The 23668-nt window shown below is 42.9% G+C and overlaps 1 protein-coding gene across 1 annotated transcript; it reads right to left on the bottom strand.

Annotated features, from left to right (window-relative positions):
* Positions 1-1206: 1206 nt before the first annotated feature.
* LOC136432066 (selenoprotein N-like) lies at positions 1207-23362 on the bottom strand. Its single transcript, XM_066423083.1, has 12 exons — positions 23057-23362; positions 12892-13005; positions 11933-12101; positions 11086-11260; positions 10368-10519; positions 9562-9717; positions 8774-8886; positions 7697-7802; positions 7047-7218; positions 6392-6511; positions 4996-5032; positions 1207-4940 (listed from the first exon to the last, which is right to left on the bottom strand). Exons 1-12 carry the CDS (start codon positions 23360-23362, stop codon positions 4902-4904), a joined length of 1659 nt encoding a protein of 552 aa, XP_066279180.1. The 3' UTR covers positions 1207-4901.
* Between the last annotated feature and the right edge of the window lie 306 nt (positions 23363-23668).

Genomic DNA, 23668 nt, shown 5'->3' with positions numbered 1-23668 from the left:
ACACGCTCGAGATGTGGGTCTCTTCAAACACGGTACCTCCATTCAACGTCCTATCCAAGAGATGTCCCTAACCGTAGCTAGGTACTCATATTCACCGCGGGGTGAAGTGAGAAAATTCGTGTTAAGTGCCTTTCCCAAGGGTACAGCGCCAACGGGGCATTCAAACCAAGTACCTTTGATTGGTTGTGATCTGATTGGTTGGCACTGACATCTGGGTGCACACTGGAGCCATAAACATCTGTTGACTGTTACGCAACTTGTTTAGCTGGTCCTTTGATTATTTGTCATGAGGTTGGTAAACCAACATATACTGGGGTCTCAGCTGCACAACTACATGTATCTGGATATTACCTGCCGACGGTTCCGTAACCATTTGGCGAGTTCATGAAGACAAGGGGAAGGTGGTCGGAAGCGTTGGAAGATGAAACCTAATTGATTGTGTAGCTAAGAACCCAGCACTAATATCTACTGCGTATCAGGGGGTTTGAATGGTTTCAACTTTTATCTTCCTATGACGAACAGGAAACGGCTGGCTCTGACCGTGGTGCTGATCTCGCTGTCCATGGCTGAGAGGTCATGTTGTTCTACAATAATCGGCTTGGGGGCGTTCCAGCAAAGAAAGCGATCCCGCGGCCTGTTTTGGCTTTGTTTTCGTTTCGATCAGTTGCCGTTTGTGGAAAAAAAACTAATCTCCAGATCCAACGGTTGCATATAGACCGTATCCAACTGGCAGAAGAAGTTTTTATTGCAATCGGTCGCAATAAAGACTCCTTTTGCCAGTTGGATACGGTCTTTGCAACCATTAGATCTGCTTGGAGATTAGAAAAAACAGCATTCGACTCCGGCATTTAAAAGCGCTTGAGATGAGAAAATGTCACAACCATTGACCCTTGAACTTCCAGTTGGGAACAGCTCGCCTGGCTGTGCAGTACACTGGACCCAAAAGATGTAACATGACACCGCTGAGCACAACTAGGTGCATAATTTCTGTTTAGATTTGAAAAGTCTATGCTACTCATGTTTCCATGACAGAGCACTGGCCCTAGGAAAAATGTTGCAACTTTCAGCCGGTGTTTTGGAAAGTTCATAAAATGAACGGCTCAAGTTTTTCCACCCCAAATACATTTCCTAGTATCTGGACGCCAGAAAAAGTGAGGCCCTAGCCTTTGTTCTATTTCATTTCATTTTTGGTGGTATCACTTTCAATACCCTGCGTTCATATTGTTTATTGTCAAACATTAAGACAACACAAAGTGCAACAAACCGTTTGTGAACTACAGTGAAGTTACATTGAGCAAGCTTAGTGAACATACAAGACGTTTCATTGCTTCGAATTCAATTTTATTTACATGATCATCATTTGTCACACCAGCCTCAATCTCTGAAAATAAACCACCTGTAACAGCACCTGGCCTTGTTGTAACGTTACCATGATTGTATCCACTACAGGGTCAATGGCCGAAGTCACTTATTTTTGCAAAAGTTTCTTTCCGTTTCTGTATGAATGTATGTGCATCTGTTACTGCACGATGAACCAAAATCTATAAAATGATTACACACACTCGTTTCAACTCATATCAGCAAACATAAGGCACAATTCATATCAATGTTTTTCACAGCATTTCCAGAGAAGAGAGTAGTTTTTTTGACAATGCCTTGAGATTCAAAATTTTACGGCAATACCATGATTCATTTCCTTCTAGCAACAGGACTAATAACCCATGGATGGAAGATGCATATTAAACACTATCTTATCTCCTTGCTCTGAACGACACATTTTCTAACCATATATTAGGACATAACTGCCTTAATACAGGTGGGGTTATTCTGATCTAAAAAGCAGACATTGGGATGGAATATTAAAATATTTTTCCCTACTAAACAGTTTTTATAAGGCATCCAACCATAAATATCAACATTAAAACTATAGGGGCAAAATATAACAGTGTGCAGTATGGAATCAGGTGATCTCTGGCAAGTTTGAATAGCAGAGGGTACTATGTTATTTGTTTCTACAGGATGGGTTGTTATTCAACTGCTGTTTTATTTTGCCTTATTTTCACACAACAGCCCAAACGTTAACAAGTCAGCTGGATCCTTGGGTGCTGTCTTTTCACCAAACCTGCACTCTATCTACATCAAGCAAAGTATCAAACCTTACCTACCAGTATCTTAAAAAAACATTACAAAATCTCCCATTTACGGTTAAAGAAAATATCAAGCAAGTAATACATCACATTGTATATATAAGCTATTTGTTCTATTCAAGTAACTAGTTACTCTATCTAGAAGCATTATATACAAAAGGTAAAAAATACATCATTGGTCAAGATTTCCTATATTGTTATCTTGGTTACCTATTAATGCAGCTCACTTCTGATTCTTAAAACTATTAGAAGTTTTCAAGTCTTGTTTGTCTCTTCCTTTATGTATTTTTGTATCTAGCACTAGCACTTCTCCAAAATGGCACCAAAACCTTCCTCAATGGCATGTTACAAATGATGATGGGGTGATAAAACTAAACAAATGCATGCATAGCAACAAAGCAAAAAGCTTGAATGACAAAACTGAGATGAATTTTTAAGGTCTTCCAAGACATGACTCAAGTCAAGACATGAAAAGAGCCTTGCAAAATTGACCTTGACTTGTCTTAAGGATAAAAATGATAACTGACTGTATTTCAAATATCCTTGCAAATAGCATACAAGTTGTAGAATTCACAAATGAAATAGCAGTAGATATTACATTACTGCATGTTAAGAACAAAGAGAGACCCGTACAGTAGACCCCAGTCCATCTCCATCCATCCGACTCTGCCCAGTGCTGGCAACACTTTACGGCAGGGCCATCATCTGAGACGTAACTGGTGGCCAACAATGTACAGGGTCATAGTTCACATGCCTACATGCCTACATGCACAATGTACTGCACAGGCCTAAACACGCCAGGCACACATCAACAGGGCCCTCTAGTGAATGTACCTGGTACTGCAAGGCTCATGCAAGGCTTTAGAAAAGGCACAGCTGGCAGAAAATATTCATAGAATGTTGGAAAACAAACAACGAACGATCAACATTGGCAAGTATCACGAAGGACACAACATACTGCATAAGTAATACCAAATAAAAGCAATGTCTCTCAGGTGTCCTTTGACATTTTACTGCTATGTCTTCAGTTCAGCACATACATGTACATCCTTGGCAGATGTCTCAAATTCTGAGAAGTACACAGATTCGGAAAGACGACATCATCGAAGACGCACTCCTGCACAGCAGAGAGTAGCACGACATGTTTGGCTTGCGACTTAAAAACCAGAGATAAGAGTTCATAAATCATTCATACATAATGCTGTAGAAGGTTTAAAAGACATCCTGGTAGTAAGATACGCCACAAATAGTTACACAAGCAACTGTATAAAATTTTGAAACAGACGTTTCAGACAGCATCCGCTCTCGTCCATTTTTGGTATAAAACCTGGTTTCCCAGTCCTATCTTTAGTCACTGACGAAAGACAGCGGATGCTGTTTGAAACGTCTGTTTCAAAATTTTATTCAGTTGCTTGAGTAACTATTTTTGGCGAATCATTCATAACGTTACTTATGTCATGCCTGGGCCTGATACGGGTGTTCCGGACCGTGTGATAACTATCCGGATTACATAGGGTTCGGTAGTGGTATCACACAGGCTTCCATAGAATATTTCGAATGCATTTCGAGCGCGCCGGTTGTGGGGCCGTCGGAAATTCGAATACCGGATTCGGAGATTGTAATCAATGTTGCTACAGTTTCTTGTTCGAGGACACAAAACTCCCTCAATTTCTGGCGCATTCCGCATTGAAATGTATGTTTTCTCGGGTGGGTATGACCAAGGTATGACATAAATAAAATACAACACGTTGTATTCCGCATCACCCTCGGTCCCAGCCCTCCCGCGGGTCCCTCTGCAGCTCAGGTAGTTGTAGAAACAACCTGAGAACATGAGAACAGGAAGGAAAAGTCTATACATTGCAGTGTTCTCGCCAGAATTGTTTCACAGCATAGGGATCAGGTACGGCGCAAGCTACAAAGATATTACCGCAGAGTAGGGAGTCCGGCTTGTTCCCCCGGAAAATTTTTGAATTCATAACCCAATGAGACACTATTTCCTGCATTTTGAGGGATAAATTTTGTGAAGTAAAGTTTTTCCTCTGTTACAGCCTCATTCTAAAGCCAAATATGAACTTTTTATAAGATTTATGAAGGGTCACAAGGTTCTTTCCAGAAAGAAACACCCCTATGCTGGTTGAAACACAGCATAGGGGTCCAGACCACAGCATAGGGGGTCCAAATCACAGCATAGGGGGCCCTTATGCTGAAAAGGCCTGGCGAGAACACTGCATTGACACACACACAATTTAACCATCTCCCTGCTTAAGTAGACTTTTGGCACCAAATCTATATTCATTGTAGGGTTTGGCAGCACTGGGAGAAGGTTAAAGGAGTGAACACATACGGCCGAAAGTAATTTCATCAGGTTGGTAGAACATAGGATATTTGGAATTTCTTTTAACACAACCAGGAATCTCACCTGCTGACGTTTCTACTATAGTGACGAGAAGCAGTACTCCAGTCAGAAGCTCTGAAGAAGGTGTCTGATAGACACCGAAACGTCAGCAGGTGAGATTCCTGGTTGTGCTAAAAGAAACTCCAAATATCCCAAGCTAACACATAGTTTTCAATTTTACAGTTTTACGTTTTCCTCCCAACAAAATTTTCATCATGATTTCACTTTTAATTCAAGATGTCCCAGAACCAAAGAAATGGATTGGTGTGGCCTGGTCAGGATATTCAGTCTTGACACGAGAGCCGGCGGGGTCTGTGCTGTTGATTGACATCTGTCTGCAGTGACATGCGGAGTGGTTACTACTCCTCCACTCCGGCCTTCCTCATCCCCTCCTTCAGGCGTGCCGGGTGGTTACAACTCCTCCACTCCGGCCTTCCTCATCCCCTCCTTCAGGAACTTGCTGTACGTGACGGAAGCCGGGTCCATCCACCTGACGGAAAGAGGGGGGGATTCAGCCAGGAGTAAAGAACTCATAGATTACAAGAATACTACAGACTTGAATATATTAGCTTTCTTTCAACAAAAGACCATCGGCTCCAGGGATATTTTCGGTCCCACTCATTATTTGGGAGCCCGCAACTTTATGAGTTAGATTTGTCACTTTAAGCTCACAAAAATACATTTAATTGATTTCATGTCATGAAGTTCATATTTTATGGACGGATGGAGTGAAATTTTTCCCAGTCTGAACAAGCAAATTTCCATCCAGGGACGGAAGAACTGGACCTGGAAATAGATCGGACTAAATTTTCAACTGGATCTCAGGTTTTCCTCAGGACGTCTATGGGCCTCTCTGTGTATTCACATTTGTCACACAAGAGTGTCAGTAATTCCCATAACTTACAACCAACATTGCAGGGCTACAGCAAGCAAGTACTCATCGGCCATCTACCATCACATGAAAGATCACCGGGGCCACTCATACAGACTGGAGACAACGGACGTCTTGGATCGTGAACCACGTTGGTACGAACGCGGAGTCAGGGAGGCCATCTACGAGAGGATCTACAACCCCAGCTTGAACAGGAAGGGAGGACTCCGCGTAGAACTCTCCGGTACCTGGGCCTCCGCCCCCCCCCCCCCAACCAAAGGACAATAGCGTTCTTACGGCGTTGTCTTACCATAGGAACCCTCCCATCTTGTTTTACTTTTCAATACCTCTTATGCATGACTGTGTGATTTGCCATGGTCTAAAACCCGGTTTTTCTAGTTATTGTAAATAAGTACTGGTTAGTTCTGCTAGTTAATTTTAGTGATGCTGAAGAAGAGTGATGGATGTCACTCAAAACTTCCGGAAATAAATCTCCGAATTCGTATCCAGCTGTAGAGTTTGAATTCTCTTTATACACCTTTCTCACGCGGCAGACATGATAGAATGAAGACGAGGCCAATGAGGCAAAGAAGCAGAAATAATGTACAAATTTCGCTTTCCTCCTAAATCACATTAAGTTTTGAAATATGATATCCAAGTATCAATATTATAACTAATGTAATGCACACAAAAAATGCAGCAATTTAGAGCTTTGTTGACTAATCGCATAGTCCCCGCCCTCCTCCGTCAAAACGTAGAAATGCAAATAAAAACATAGAAATGCAAATATTTAACGGTCATGCAGCCACTTCCTCATTGGTCGATTCTCTAATTATCAGGTAATCATTGGCTAAACTACTAATTGTGATTGACAGTTAGGATCGGTCTTTTGTTTGCCACAAGGGCCTCGTTTTCATTCTATCATGTCCGACGCGTGAGAAAGGTCTATATAACGCTATTCTTCATGTCCCTACTCACTGCAGCATGTTGCTTGCCACGTCAAACGACTCGGCGGAGCTGATGTCCAGCAGGTCGTTGGCGTTGAGGTGATGCACAACGGTCCCGTTTGGCAGAGACACCATCATCTCCACTGGGAACCTGAGAGGTTGAAGGAAAACATGTGAAGTTGTCAGAACATTCCACTTCTTCTTCTTCTTCTTCTCGTGTCACCGCTTCTGCCTGCTACATGCTCCCCCTCCAATATTCCGCTACTGCAATTCCTCCTGGGGTCAGGGCTTCAAGGTCCTCTCTGTTGCATGGCTCAGGCAGGAGGGGGCAGTCTGTCCATCTGGACTTAGACCCCACTTGTCCATAAGGGTCATGCACCTTCCTGTGCCTGTTCTGAGGCGGTTGAGACATGACCAGGTTGGCCATGCCTCCCCCGCTCCTGGAGGAAGGGATTCCCTCGGGGGGATGGTGAAGCACACTACAAAACTACTTCAAAACATGAAGTACAACGATTAACGTTATAGCTAACTGATTGTTTGGCAGCGACACCATCCATTCCACTGGGAACCTGAGAAGGATCGAGGAAAACGCATAAAGTTGAATCTGTATCTGCCATTCGGCATAACACACCAGCTTCACAGGCACATGGTGCGGCAGCAGCTGGTTATATCACACTGAAACTTACACATAGGAATCCAGCGCTAACTTGGCCAGCTTCTTGTGTTCGGGTACGGAGGAGTTGCTCTTGATGCTCTCGAGCTCGGCGACGAGCGTCCAGGTGCTGACGAAGTGATCCGCCAGCATCTTCAGGATGGGCGAACTCTCCAGGGGGCCCTCCCGGAGTGTCCGCCCCGAACCTGGGGAGGAAACAACAGGTCAAGTTTAGTCCAATTGGTCGTTGTATGTACGTTTGTAAGCTCACAAGTAGCGTATGTAGTCCAGTGGTTAGCGACTCTGCCTCTGGACCAAGAGGTCATGAGTTCGAATCTCAGCTGTTGCCGCTCATTCGACATGGACGCTACTGGAAAGGGTTGCAGTCCGTTGGACAGGACATAAGCTGTGGTCCCCTGTTCATTGTGCTTGTCGAAAAGAGTTTGGTGAATTTCCACCGTACAATGAACCTGTAAATACTGTACATAGCATCTTGTCTTCTCTCGTCATGACCAGTGGAAGAAAAGCTATTCAGTGAGCCAAACTGGGTCAAGATAACTTTCCATCTTTTCACTAACAAACAAATTGTACAGTCAAATTTGTGCTAGTGACCACCTCTGCATGAGGACCACCTGGTCGTTGCATCATTCTACTTTTCGGTGGTCGATTAGATTATTGTGTTACCTCAGCAGGACTGGTCGTCCAGTGCCCCCCACAGCAGAATGGAATGGACCAGTTTGTTCTCCGACTCAGCCCGGCTGAAGGCTTCGGTGAAGTTGTAATATGGCACCTGGGAAGACACACAGGGACATTTCTCTCATTTGAAAAACAAAACAAACAATTCTCTGATTTGATTTATACATGTGTTTGTGTATTCTGTGTCTTATGTGAGACTTCTACAATCAGCTAAGACTGCCTTGACTGCCTCTGCAACGTTTTGTATGACATCTACCAATGATACTAACCAAATATGGAAAAACAGCCGATCAAGGTTACACAATATCTGGTGAGTGATGAGGTGAGAAGTTACCGTAAATTTGGAATGTTCACGGTGGTTTTCTTTCAAAATATTTGTGCCAACCTTTTAAATGCAAAATCATGACACTGCAAACATGCATTTCTATCGCAGTACTACTTAAAGTCATCCAAAAAGTCTCATTTGTGTGGCCTAACAAAACCCAGCAGCATGGTTGACACTTGAGGACTGGCCTGCTTGCCAAGGCTAAATACTTCACATTCACAGGAAATACTTACAGAAACATCAGAAACGCATGGTGTATCATATTAACACCAACCTGTGACAGTAATGTCAACAAACAGTTGTAGAAAATGTCCTTCTCTTATATTATCAAACTTTGTGAAGCACGCCATGTCCAGAAAAATGTTGTTTTCTTGCCAAATGGTCCGACATTTGTTCAAATAACACCAGCGATTACAACACAGGAATCCTGAAAATGGGCAACCTTCTTCAGCACTGACTTCGAAAATACTTCAAATTGATTCAGTTTTATACATACATACATGGTCATACTTGGCGTCTCAGCGAGTTGAAGCGTATACAAAGTTCTGCTTCCAGTATTCTCGGTTACACATCATTTCTGTTAAGTCTTTTCCACTTAGACCAGATTCAATTTCACATGGACTTATTTTCACAGTAAGAGGGGAAAGAAGACTTTTGCTTTGTTTTACCTTTGCGGTTGAAACAAAATAAAGTAATTCAAGTAAGACTGCAAGAATAAAGGAATTCAAAAACCTCCTTACCGTCTTAAACGGGTACATCTTGACCTCCAGGCTCCTCATAGCTTCCTCCATGCTGATCTCTGAGTTCCACTGGATGTCTGCGTAGTCCTCCTCCAGGAAGATTTCCGGCTCCTGTTTTGTAATTGAGATACTGATTGATTCTTTTAAAACAACATACACTAATTGAAGATAGTGGATTAAGATGCCCTGATTGCCAATCTCCAAGCAGATATTGGGTGGAAAATTGTAATATTTACTGACTGCCAGGCATCTCTGACAGCTATTTGGTGTGGGTAGCTGTAAGAGAAACCTGGGAGTCAGAAAATATCACACCTCAACATCTGCTTGGAGATCACTGATTGCCGCAATGGAGGATAGTAAGATTATGGAGGGACATAGTCAAACAGAGGCTTTGAGTGGGCTTCCATGACTGATTCCGTATGTGCTATTCAATTATCTATGTTAATGTTTGATTTAGTATCTATCTGGAAATCAGTCAAACCACAATGGACCCCTACTCCATGGATAAGTGTTGTGGGTTCTTTAACGTGCTCGAGATGTGGCTCTTGTGAAACACGGTGCCTCTAGCTTTACATGATCCCATCCAATAGAATGTCCCTAACCAAAGCTAGGTACGCATTTTCAATGATTAAAAAAATAGGTGTAAAGTGGCTTTCCCAAGGAACAACACTGAGGCCTGCTTGGGATTTGAACCCAGAACCTTTAGATTCTAACCCAACAACCTGTGCCACAACCTTGCCACCTTTTGTCATGTGCAAATAAACAATAAACAAAAACGGAACATTCCTCGGTGAGCTCAGCCTCTCGCTGGTCCATGTAGGAGCCGTCCTCCTCATAGATGAGAACGGGCGTGGACGGGGCGACGGAGGTCAGCTCCATCCGAGGGATGTACCCGATGTCCACCTCCATGTTCTCCTGCCCTGGACCGTTCAGCCACTCCATGTCTGAAAAAAAAGTGAAATGTATTAACCTCATAACCTCAATGAAAAGTGGCAGGTTTCATCAGTGAATAAATCATCACCGAATAAGTGACTCTTTGTACACAACCAAACATTCAGGAACGTTAGTTGAAAAGTTAAAATCCTCCCACACCATAAGGTGTATAGGGCCGTGCCCATCTCCGTTTCATTTTTTCCCCCTGGGCCACAATGTGGTGCAATCACTGCAGCAGGGGGCTATAGTCCACTGGCAGTGGAGTGTGTTTAACTTCCATACTGTTTCATAAGTATGTACCATCTTTATTAAGTCTTTGGTATGACTCAATGTGCCTCTTGTCCAGAGGTGTCCTACCCGGGGCTTGAACCCGGGCCTTCTGGTCCAAGTAATTTGAACCAGATGTGGCTAGTAACAGAAGCGCAGACCACTACACCACAGGGACACCCTGTTCAGGAACGTATCTACATGTATAAACAGCGACACCTATGCTGCAGTGCAATGTGAACCATTCAGAATTGCCCTGAGGAAGGTCACAGACGGTCACCGAAACGTTGGTGGAATAAAACACTTGGTTGTGTACAAAAAGTCTCTTTATTCTGAGGCAGATTTCAGTTTTTCATGTATGGATAAAGGTTAAAAAAACAAACATGTGACTTACCCACATTGAGTGATCTGTTGGTAGGCACGTACAGATGGAAGTGTCTGACGCGCGAGGCGTCCCTGGTGAGGACGATGTTCCCGGTGAACTGAGCGGGGGTGAACCAGAAGGGGTACTGCGGTGGTTCGTTCAGCTGAAACTCCGCATGGATCCTGACGAACAAACAAAACCAGTTAGACAATATAAGTTGGATCATGGGTATCGTATCTGTATCTGTATAGCCAGTGTACCTGCCCTTTGGCGTAACACATTAGTTTCTGTATATGTATAGCCGGTATAACCACCATTCGGCGTAACACACCAGCTCCTGTATCTGTATAGCCGGTATAACTGCCATTCGGCGAAACACACCAGCTTCTGTATCTGTATAGCCGGTATAACCACCCTTGTTTCATCTGTACTCCTGTGAAAGCTAAGAGGCCAAGTTCACTGCAGAATACTTTAACTACAGACAATGGGATAGACCTAGATAGATTACTAAAAAGAGCGATGGAGGACAGATTAACATGGTATCAAATCTGTGCTGATCTTGTCCTGATTAACGTTGATAGATGATGATAATAATGAATTTTGACGGTGTACAAAAACACATCCTAGCCAACAGGAAACACACACACACACACACACACACACACACACACACACACACACACACACACACACAAACAAATCGATATACATATCCATTTTTTATGGAAACAAAAAAACGTTGAGGTACCTGAACACGATGTCCACCCAGCGCTCGTTCTCTGCCCGCACGGTTGCCACGGCGCCCTGCGGGGCGAAGCGCATGCGGACAAACGGTCGCGGGTGGAACAGGCCCAGCAGGCGGTGGAGGATCACCTCCTTGTTGGACACCTTCGGAGGGAAGTACCGGTTACTCGACAGCGTTCCTGTGAAAAGAAGAAAGAAACATGTCAACGTAGTTCTTTTTAAATGTTTAGTATGTCATACCTGGGCTGCAAAAATGTTTGATAGGGGTGTTCCAGACCGGGTAATAATTTTTGTTATTACACATTATCACACAGGCTTATATGCCTACGGGTTACTGGTTTTTCACAAGATACGTGCCAGACGTTCAAGGTTTGCTGGACACTGCCTTAGAAACAACAAGGAAATAGTCTCCGACTTAGTACTACATGGTCTCCAACACATAGGAGAAGAAGGCCGGGAAGACCACCCTTAACATGCTTAGATGTGCTGAAAAGAGACACTAGTATACAAGCTGACGGCATGGGGAAGGCTATGCGGGACAGGTACTTCTGGGCAGCTATGGTGGTTCGGGCGACAGAGGGAGAATGGCACCCGACATAGGTCAAGTAAGATGTCAAATTACTGTAAATGCAGAAATATTTGCGGTGGTTTTATGTTCGTGGTGGTTTTATGTTCGCGATTTTCGCGGTGAACATTAAGTGCAAAGTTAAGACCACAACTGTACCAGCACTGCAATTGTTTCAAATGCGAACTTAAAACCATTGGCGAACACTCCATTTTCTGCATACCGCGAACTTAAATGCATTTACAGTACTGGTTTTTAAAACAAAGACACAAACAAACACACGTACCTGAGAACATGTTGAGGTTTGAGGGGATGATCTCGTAAGCGGCCCCCAGAACGGAGTAGCCGGCGGGAGGGGGCAGGAAGGGGGCAAAGTGGCTCGCGCCGAAGGACGACAAATCTCGCACCGGCTCCGTCCAGGACCTCAGGCCCTTCAAGTTACCGCTGTTCATAAACTGGTGGGAATGGAGAGAAAAATTTGTAAGCAGAAAATTTGCAATTGTTAGTGTGTAGGGCTGTGTAGAAATGTTAAACGTTATAGGAGACCTAGTGTAGAACAGTAGGAGGAGACCAGGAGAGGTCCTGGATTAAGTATGACCCAGAAACGAGGTAGCGTGTAGATATAGCAAGGTCCACTTTGTGTTGGGTTCCGTAGCTTAGTAGAATAACAGCCTAGAGTATGTACAGTTTGGACTAGAGTACGATGCCGAGTTCATTGTCATAAGTGGACGAAGGATATTTTCCCCAGGAACAGCAAAGTTTTTTTGTACACAGAGGTTGGTGATAATGAGATCCACTTTACGACAGTTCTAGAAAAAGACAAATCGTTTAACACATCGATCACAGGGATCTCCCTAAAGAATAGTACAGTGGCGCTCCTCCATCCTGTTCTCATCCCAGCTCCATCCTGTTGATTTTCAAAGTTAGGGTATTTTTTCCAATTTTTACCCAGCAAAGCCTGTAATTATGCTCAAAACTAGAAATTTCAGGTGTAAAGCTAAAGTTTCAGAAAATAACTTCCATTATGTCTGAAAAAGGCAGAAGGCAACATCCGCTCTCCTTTTGAGAGTTGTGCGCCCCCTCCAGACCTCCCCCCTCGCGACACGTATCCTGTGCCCGGCACCCTCCCCCCATCCTGCTCTATATTTCTGGGGAGATCCCTGGATCATAGGTTAGTAACTCTGATACTAAAGGCAGGACTGTTTGTTGTTCTTTTTTCACGTGCAACAGAGAGACAGTACTCACCCCGAAAGGGTTTTTGTTCTTGGACATGGAGGCGAGCACGAATGGCTCGAAGTGAGTCTTCAGCACGATCATCTCTCCCGCCGCGTCGATTTCCTCATCTACCGGGTAACTCGTCTGGGGAGGGAATAAACATCCGTGATTAGATTTAAACATTCAAACATAGTCAAATGCAATGTTACCAAAACAACAAGCACTATACATCAATAGACGAATTTGAATTGCTTCTATCATTTTTGCTCACAAAATGTCTTATGCCAATGCGCATGTCCTAAGGTACTCTCACCTCTCAAATAAACGTACCGGTACGTTTATTTTTTTTCGCCAATAGTTCCACCCTGTACTTTCTTATTCTAGACGGTACGTTTATTATTTTTTGAAAAATTGAGGCTTTGCAAACCAGGAATCCCTCTAAAATCGTAAGTTAAGGTTTTTCTGCCCATATTTCCCCGGTATTTTTGCTCGTAATTCGCTATTTTTCGGCCTACCGGCGTTGATTTTCTCGCCGCTTTGACGGCCTTGTGAAAAGTATCCTGGCGGCACTCGTAACATATCGGTCGATATCGCTATGACGCTACAAAGTAAACCGGAAAAATTATAAGACGCGACATTGACATTTTAAAATACAATTTTCATATAAATAACTTTGATAGTCTCTGTTTACATCGTAAACCAAAGCACGCTGATCAAAAACGTGTGGAGTAGGGTGCTCGCCTACACAGGGAATAATAATTTCCTGACCACTATATCCGTAGTATCGGCAGCGCGGCGGAAGAATTATTTGTTCGCAGAAGACATGTAACACGTTAAAACAACAATCATAACTTAACTTCCCTTGTGATATGTGTTTTGAGGCCACAAAATCTCTAAAACGGCAGAAATATGTCCGATATGATTCGGTAAACAACAGCGCGAAATCGCGAAACATGGCCGCCACTCTCAGGCATGGCGACAGTAAAACTAGCAGCATATTGCGTAGTGCGGATACCGATCTTTAAAATGATACCGTAAACGCATGGAAATATTATATTTTTTGGGCAACGATAGACACACAGCGCCATATTTATTTTCAGAGGGTTCATTTCTTTAAATAATCGTAAGATTTTCCCAATTTTGGCGGTTCATCGCGGGTTTTTAGTGTCAACACGTAATGGGTAACTTCTTAGTATGTGCCTTCTGTGACGTTGAGCTACGTTTACAGTCGATCTCTGTTCAATATTGTGGGATTTACCGCGGGAACTCGAAATCCGAGCGTCTCACTTTGTTTTCGACGCTATGGAGCAAAAGTTTATAGACATATTTCTTCTGTGGAAGGACTGTGTTCATATTTGTGTTTTTTTTTGTGGTTGATGTCTTTAGAAAATATGATCAGGTACATTCAACTTAAGTACTCTGATGATTTTTGTTATATGTCACTGATTGTCAGTCATAATAAAATGATATAACAATTTTCTTTGATCACTTGCTTCAAGTTCCAAGTAGAAAAAGCATGTATCATGTACATTTTCACTTGTTGAATTTGAAAGCACCGTGGCCCCCGGTTAGGGGTCATAGCGGGGAACCTATGCCCAATTTTTCAATATTACTACTATATTTTACGAAGAGGCGAGGAAGATCATCATGATTTGAACAAGCTATGGACAGTTATTCTGTTCAATATCTATATACTTAATAGGTATGGCATAATTGACTAAATGTAAGTTACCTACCTGCTTATTATCTTATTTCCCTCTGACAGTGACAGTTGTACATGTATGTTTACCTAGCCTCGACTGTCGATTTTTGAAATTTTCCGGGGGGTACTTTTATTCCAGGGGGTACTTATATTACATTTTGAAAATTTGTCCGGGGGGTACTTCTATTCCAGGGGGTACTTCTATTTGAGAGGTGAGAGTAATAGGACGGCACAGATATTGCATAGTTTTTGTATTTTTTTTTGCTTATGGATTTTTGAAACCTTTTTTTTTGAGCACCACCACCCCGCTGGCTGCACTGCGTGTTGCATCAGACCCCTACATGATAGAGAACCCAACACACTAAGCAAGCAAAAAGAGTAGGGGTTACCAGGTGTGTTTGGCTAAACCATATAGGACATAACACTACAGGCGCAAGACTTGTCTTCTTTCGCCGAATGTTCAACTCCAGGGCTCGAAATTCTTTTTCGGAAATAAATGCACTGGTGCACCCAGCTAAAAAAAATTAGGTGCACCACATAAAATTTGAATGTCAGCAAAACATAAGTTTGACACTACTGCCTCTCAACTTCAATCTGTAACTAGAGTTCCACGACCTCATACCTTCGCCAAATGATTTTAACCATTGTGACTGACGTATTAGGAGTGTTTCTCATCAATCATAAATCATACCAGTTGATTGTCTTAAAATATGACATGTCCAAAGTATGAGCTTAACAAAGTATGAAGAAGGTGATGCTAATATTGATCATCAATTATGCAAATGAGGCCCTTATCAGCATAATTTGATTCAACGATGTTCACATTCACATAAATTCCCGATGCCACAAAAAAAGTATTAAATGCATGAAATTTCCGTCATTTACTAGTATGGAATTATAGTAGTTTCTCATTTAAGTATGCAAATTAGGCCCACATTTGCATATTTTCCATCTTCAACATTCCTCTCTTCCTCAGTTACAATTTGAATAGTCATATCATGGCACAAAGCAGATTTTTAAAGTTGCCTCATTAATTATGCAAATTAGAATCTGATTTGCATAATTATCGGCCAATCATTCTAAGCATCACACAAGCTATCGACATACCAAAAATGATGACCATCCATCAAGGCCATCTTGAGTTATAGTGTTTTCTCATTAATTATGCAAATGAGGTCTTCATTTACATAGTTCTAGGGGGCCCAAACCCATAACACTTACTCTCTGTCCAAAGAGCTATCTACCACTCAAAAATCAGTTCCATAGCATGTCCAGAACACGAGATATCAAAACAGGAAGTTCCGCTGCAGTACCATAACAAGCCGCTAGGGGACCCAAAATCTAATCATTTTCTAGTCTCATCAAGACCTACCCACCTACCAAATATCAAGACAATCCATCCAAGCCTTCTCGAGTTATGCTGTACATTACATACATACACACAAACGCTACCCTCTGCATAACCTTCTCGGCGAAGGTAATTATAACCAGATTTCAAATTTCAACCAAGAAATACATCAAATAAAGAAGATTTAATGTACAACAAAAGGTTATACTTCTTTTTTGGTACTAGTACTTACATTTCAAGCATATTCTGTATGCTAGTGTACGAGACAACCGTTACCCTATATAGTACAAAACCATCTAGGTGACTATCTAGGTGCACCAGTGCACCCAGTCAAAAATTAGGTGGCACAGTTCCAATTTTTGGTGCACACAGGTGCACATGGAGCCACTATTTCGAGCCCTGAACTCGAATGAAGAGTAGACCCTCTTGAAAACACTACCTACAACATTCCACAGGGTAGTCTGCCATTCTACCCGGACGGGCCATTTGTCACCTAACCCTTTACCTTGGCATCCTACAAGACAGAAGCCCGCTTCCGAAAATAATTTCATCAGGTTGGTAGAATATAGGATATAGGAGGTTCTTTGTACACAACCAGGTATAGTTCTCACCTGCTAACGTTTCGATGTCTATCAGAAAAAGGTGTCTGATAGACATCGAAACGTTAGAAGGTGAGAACTATACCTGGTTGTGTACAAAGAAGCCTGCTGCCAGCCATGTTTGCTGTTTCAGCCCACTAGTATATAAGCATATGAACTTGTCTCACACCCTCCCCAATAAAACAAACAGTCTGCAGGAAGTGTGGAAACCCTAGGACTGTGATGACAGTGCCCTGGAAAGGTTTATTTTATAAGATAGCAAGATTTGACCGGTGTTCTGGAGGTGATTATTTTCCTAGCTTTTGCCATTCTTAAATCCCAAGGAGAGAAGAGGGGTGACTGACCGCCCTTTGGTACAGATATCAACTTGTCTTACATACGCAAGTGGACTTCATGCCAAGTTGGCAACTTTTCATTTTCCTCCAACACAAGAAAAAATAACTACCAGTTTTCTCAACAAATCCTATAAATGAGCTTTTATTCTTCATTCAAGCCTGCACTAGTGACCACCTCTGCATAAGGGCCACCTAGCCATTGATATTGACATACAGTCAAACCTGTACTAGTGACCACCTCTAGATCTGCATAAGGACCATTTGGCTGCTTTCTGGCAGTTCCGTACATAGATACTTTTTCCATTAAACCAAACATTAAGAATCATGTCTGTAGACTCTGAGGCTATTTGTCTATTTTCTTCAAGTGCTTTGAGTAGCTACTTCAGACCAGTTTGACTGTACTTGTACACGTACTTAGTTCTTCCCCTGCACAGATTTGGGTCAGGGCTTCTGCCGTACAGTCCAGTGAGAGCAGAAATCATCAGCATTGTTCCTAAACGTAAGTTGACTCTAGTGTAAACGTGTGGCAAACACCACCTCAAAAGCAGCGTGTCTGCCCTTCATTTTCCTGAGTTCTTGAACCCTGACGGCGACGCACAGAACCAGCACTGGCAAACTGTGACGAGCTTCTGAATATACAGGGTAACCAGTGACATGTAAACTGGAAGCCAGACTTTAAAATTTTGCCTAGGCTTATAATAAGTTATACAGACACCCAGAACCTGGCTCCATGGCTAACATGCCCCAAAAGAAATTTTGCCTGCCCCTGAGGGTAGGTCTCCTTTGGGGTATGGGCCGAGGCAAAGTTTTGTCTGCCTTGGGGCTGAGGAGCCAGCCTGTTTAAGCCTTAGCAACAGGCTGGCTTCCAAGTTACTGACACGAAGCATGTCAAAACAGGCTACTTCAGAGCGCATTTCCCTGCACTTCTGTAAAACATGATCATAGACTTTGCAGCAGGCTCAAGCACAGCAACCTCCGTACACTTAAGCTAACCATGTCTCCCCTCCGCGTATCCGGCCTGCTCTACACACAATTGAATTCATGGATGATACCTGTGTGCATGTTGGATTTGACCTGTATCTTAAAAGGAAAACAAATAATAAAGCTCCCCCTCCTTTCAAGCAAGTAGAAATATGTGGCAATGGTTACAGCCTACTAGTAGTGGCAGTAGGTTGAATGAAGCAAGCCGGGCAGAACAGGTCTGACTGGCTCACAGACTTTCTCAGAAAGGCTGGCTTCTCTGGCAAATTATCACTTCACCCAGAGGAAGTGAAGAATTGATTTGGACTTCTCTCTCTCTCTCTCTCTCTGTGGGTGTGGGTGCATGTGTAGCATGTGTGCGTGCGCGCTTGTGTGCATGCATATTTATAATATATCTGTGATTCCCAATACACATGTAAATGTATTGCCATGCATTAGCAGTGCTATTATTAGTTTTGTCTGTGGCACTGGAAGAGCCAAAAAGCAATGGGGGTAAGGGGGTGAAGCCTGCTATCACTGATGTCCTTAAATAATGCAATAATCCCTCCTATCCTGTGCTTGGAGATTGGATCTTTGTACGCCATCAGCTGACAGACAGTAGCCTGGAATCAAAAAATATTACTGTAAATGTATTTAAGTTGGCGTGGTTGGAGTGTTTGCGGTGGTTTTAAGTTTGCGGCAGCGGTATAGTAACATACTGGTACTAGTACAGTTTTAAGTTTGTGGTGAAACGGAACATAAAACCACCACAAACATTTCTGCATTTACAGTACTCCCTCCCAGTATCTGCTTGGAGATTGGATCTTTGTACCCATCAGCTGACAGACAGGCTACAGATGGGGAGGCCCTTATCGTGCTGACACATCTGCCCTCGGCAACCTGGCCATTAGCAGGGAATTAAGACATACTGGCCTCCTTTAATACTCCTGGGAATAAACTTATAGCTTTCATGTGATGTGGGTTGTGTGGGTGGTGGTTTGGTTTCTGGGGTCTGCTGTTTCTGTAGTAGGATTGTCAAGGTACAGTACTGTAAATGCAGAAATGGTTGCGGTGGCTTTATGTTTACGATTTCGCAGCAACCATTTCACCGTGAACTTAAAACCACTGCAAACATTTTTGTCCAATGCTGTAGCAGTATGTGACTAAAGTGCTGCCGCGAATTTAAAACCACCGCGAACACTCCATTTTCCCTTAATGAGCGTGAAATAAAAAAGACGCGAATTTAAATGCATTTACAGTACTAGTAATAGGTTTGGATTCCAGGCTAGACAGACATGCTACAGATGGTGATGGCCTCCTTTAATACTCCTGGGGATAAATCTTGCAGTCTGTCATGCCTGATGTGGGTCATGCGAGTGGTGGTTTGGTTTCTGGGTACTACTTGCTTCCCAATATGCTGCTAGTAGTCCCCAGAAACCCTGCTGTTTCTGTTGTAGGATTGTGGAGGTACAGAATACAGGGAAGGGTTGTTGGGCGGTACCTTCATCATGAAAGTAACAGCCACCGAACTGGGACTATCATTCTGGTGAAACAAACAGAGTGAAAGTGAAATTCCTGTACTTTAATAGCTGTTGTTTCTCTACTATGGGATCATCCAAACTTATATACTTTGGGTAAGGGAACGTGACTGGAGGAGGAAACTGAAAGCTAAACAAAGTTTAAGCTAAAAATCTTTAACAATTTAACATGCGAAACTCAACAAACGTTTAAGTCTGGCAGGATTGGAATTTTGATTCCTCCTTTTTCCAGTCACACTTCTTACTTGAACTTGAGGTACCACAATTGAAACATTTGCTGCAGAATAATACTGTATCATTTCAAAGTTTAGAAATGTGATTTACACTGATATAATTTACGGATAGACGTCAATTTACAAATACACCCTTGCAGGGCTAGAAATAGTGGGTGCATGTGCACCTGTGTGCATCCAATATTGGAGCTGAGCACCTAATTTTTCACCAGTGCACCTAGATATTTTTGTAGGCTATAGGGTAAAGGTACTATTGTACACTAGTATACAGAATATTTTTGATATGTGAGTATCAGAAAAAGCAATACTGCCTTTTGTAACAGTTGTATTCTATTTGATGTATTACTTGTTTGAAATTTTGAAGTTAGCTATTATAGAATTACAGATTTAAGAGCGTTAAACTTTGTAATTATGCTTTGCCGACATTCAACTTTATTTTGTGGTGCACCCAAAATTCATTCTGTGCACCTAAGTGCATCTATTTCTAAAAATGAATTTTGAGTCTTGCACCCTGGTAAGATCCATGTGGAAGGAGGTACAGTGAAAATACACACAGCATAGACGTCTCTCCACAGTCTGTCCCCCACATGTTGGCCTGAGCACAAAACAAACTGTCCCAGATCTTAGATCTGACTTGTCTAACCTGATATACACGTACGTAAATACTGTACTAGTACCTAGTATGGCAGTGCCCTACATGTACATGTAGTACTGTGTATAGCAGACATTTCTATATTGATGCAGACTGTAGGACCGGAAGGGATTAAAAAACTGCACAATTTCATGCATCTTTGTGCAAAGTCCAAAATGGCAGTAGTGCACATAATTTTTGACTGAAGGTGTTTCGGTACATCTAACTTTGTAAAGATACTATAATTGTAAACTAGAATACAGTCAGAAAAATATCAAAACCTTGGTTGGATTGCTTGTTTAAGATTTTGAAGTGAGTTGTGGAATTTCAAATTCAAGCTCTGAAGAGAGGCATTCAGGCTTGTATTGTAATCAGATTTTGCTAAGTTGTTTTGTCTTGTGCACCTTGATTTATACTACTTACAATTATAGCCTATATGTAAGAGTACCCACTCCCCGAAATGACTTTTGAGCCCTGAAACGTATCATTCGACCCAAACCCAACTTCAGACTTCAAGGCGACAATGCTGTAAATCTTACACTTACAGCATTCCTTTCCTAATCAGAAAATATTTTGCAAACAAATTGCCTGTCTGGATCAAGGCCAAAACATTCAGACCACTGACTGCACACAACCAAGTACAGATTTACCAATCCAGCTCCCTTTTTTAAAAAAAAGGTCCCGGGGAAATTCTGCTTGCAGTTGTATTGAACCCCAGCTTTGTAAACATCAGAGATTTAACACATGTAACAAAATGGGCTCCTGCAGTTAAAAAAAAAGCCGATAGAGGGCCCAAACCTACATGACTTATAACTCTCCCTCCCAAAAGCTATCTACCACTCAAAAATCATGAACAGAGCATGTGTTACATGTGTGAACTTTTCATAACTTTTTGGCCCTTTTGCACATGCAGACAATGTGTAGTTTATTCAATAGAGCAATATTTAGTTCTCTTCCTAGTACGATACCTCATCCTGGTGAAGTGAACCCTTAAAAAGTGCAATGCTAGAAAAAAAAAGGACTAATTGTTGCAAAAACTGGAGTAAAGTCCTGAGAATGAGCCGAATCCTTACATCTGCTCGTCCCATGGAGGGAACGTGTACTGTCATTACAGTCTAGCTTGAGACAAATTGTGGTTCACTTCCCATCCTAGCCAGTGCCTTGGAATTACCACTGTCTGACGAGTCACACCTGTGGAGCTACAAGTGTCAAGCTCAATCATTTTCACACCATATATGCTTCTGTTCTGAACTAGCATGCCCTTGATGAGGATGACTTCCATATGTGCCCTATGGTCTGTGTACCGCCTTCCCTGTACACGTAGTACTGTAGCAAAACAGATGACAGAAAACCCTTTTGTCTGGGCACACAGGCAAAGCCAAAGACAACAGATTTCCTGGCAATGCTGCAGCAGTATCTGCAATTTTGTATATTGTATATCTATCATCCATAACCGACCCAACGTGACTGGTTTGTCAGCTTGATGGAGTTGTAGAGTGACAACTCCAGGGAAGACAAAACTTCTTTGGGCCAAATTATAGACAGGCTTGATTTCATGAATGGTGTCCTTTAATATCAATCTCTTTCCTGCAGACAGGATTGCAACCCTGGACTTTACAGCAAACAGAGAAACTCAACTACGTGTATATTGAGGGCCATTAGAAAAAAAAATTGTGGACCCTGCTGTCAGAACTGGCACAGGATGCTAAGAAAGGGGCGAACAATCCTAAGCACAGCTAGCCTGGGCACCATCCTCAATGTCAACCACTGGCTCTGCCTTTTCCCCTGCTTACTGTGGAACAAGCGAACGGGGAAAGCCAGTGGTAACTATGGAGGATGATATCCAGGCTATTGAGGTGAAACAAGCCAGAGCAGTACGACGTCTGCTTGGAGTTTGCAGTCCCCATGGGTCTGGTCTCCATCATCGCTCCATCTCAACAGCAGGACTTGGTGACTTCAGGCAGAAGGAATTCTGACCGGTGAAAAACGGCCTTCAACTGCAGTTAACATCACAGCCCATCACTACAGGGTCTGCTCAAGATCAGCCACTAATTAATTGCATTTCAAACTCCTAAATGCTTTAGTAATGGAGATAAGTCCAGCTAGCAGTGAATTATATTCCATGCCTCAAGTCATTGGTGATAAAACGTTTTATAGAGCTGGAAGCTTTGACAAAGAAGAATGAAACTAAGATAAATCAAGTCTAAAGAAATGGCCAAGACTATTGACAGGATGTTTCCATCGATAAGACTTTTTTGCACTATTGAAAGGATATTCCTGTCAATAACCATGGCATAAAGATAGTAGTGGACTTAAAACCTTTAGGGTTAAGTCCTAATGTTCCAAGAAAAACAAATGATTTTTCTATCCTCTTAAGGTGTGCTTCAAAATCCATCCACTTCCAAAACTCAGGTATTTTCTGAGACAAATTAATATGTACATGTATGTTTTTGCATGTTACGTATCTGTGTTTGCAATTTCATGCTGAGTGTGAATTTTTCCAAAGATGTCCAAACTTAGAACTTCTGATTCTGAACTTCCGTCAGCCCAACCTTGGACGTGACGTCGGCATGGTAACTTGTCCGGCGGAATTTCTCTGATCTCTTAATCGCATGTTTTCACCAAAAACGCACGATCGTATAGAATGAGGGCAGGCAAACATGCATGCCTGTCGGCCAGCATAGAGTAGAGTAGAGTAGAAACAAGGTGCCTGTCGCCTAGCCTCTACCTGGCTCCATAAATCCCTGGGGAAAAAGTAGAAAATTGGCGAAAGAGACGGATAACATGCCAGAGGAGTTAGCTGGCCAGGGAGTACAGTTTGCGACCTAGGTAGAGGATCTCTCGCCTACCTCGTTCCCGAGCACCCTGTCCACCAGGGGCTGAAACTCCTCCATGCTGAGGTACCCGTCCTCGTTAGAGTCGTACGCCAGAAACAGCGAGGCGCCTTCGGGACCCAGGGACATCATCCCCACCTCCCTCCGCTCCCACCGCCGGTAGTCCAGGTACATCCCCGCCCCCAGGGCGGCCAGCAGCACCGCGGCAGGTGCGCACACCCAGAAACAACACGAGCGCAGTTTCGAGCGGGCGCGCTTCCTCGTCGCGTCCCCGCCACCGCCTGTCTTGTCCGGCGGCTCCCTTGTCCCTTCGGACGCCATTATACTATTTCCTTTACTCTTAACAGCACATGTGGTGGTTGAAGCAGGTTCGACGGACCAGGAAACAAGGCGAAACTCCGGTGAAAAGTCACAAACTTGTCCCCACGTTCGCTTTTAGACCCACACACTCAGCGAAGCATCCAAATCTCACCACAGCGCCACCCGGAAATGGAAAACCTTCTGCTAGGCTTATACCATTCTAAAATTAGGGGGAATCTATTGATATTTTTATTACTAATGGCACTAACCAAGTCTAAATCTGCTAAATATTTTTTTTGGTATATCAACTAGTAAAATAAATTGTAT

The sequence above is a fragment of the Branchiostoma lanceolatum genome, chromosome 4 (assembly GCF_035083965.1).
Source record: "Branchiostoma lanceolatum isolate klBraLanc5 chromosome 4, klBraLanc5.hap2, whole genome shotgun sequence".
NCBI classification, from domain to species: Eukaryota; Metazoa; Chordata; class Leptocardii; order Amphioxiformes; family Branchiostomatidae; genus Branchiostoma; species Branchiostoma lanceolatum.
The sequence above is the reverse complement of the archived record's forward strand: the minus strand, read 5'-3'. Positions and strand labels throughout refer to the sequence as shown.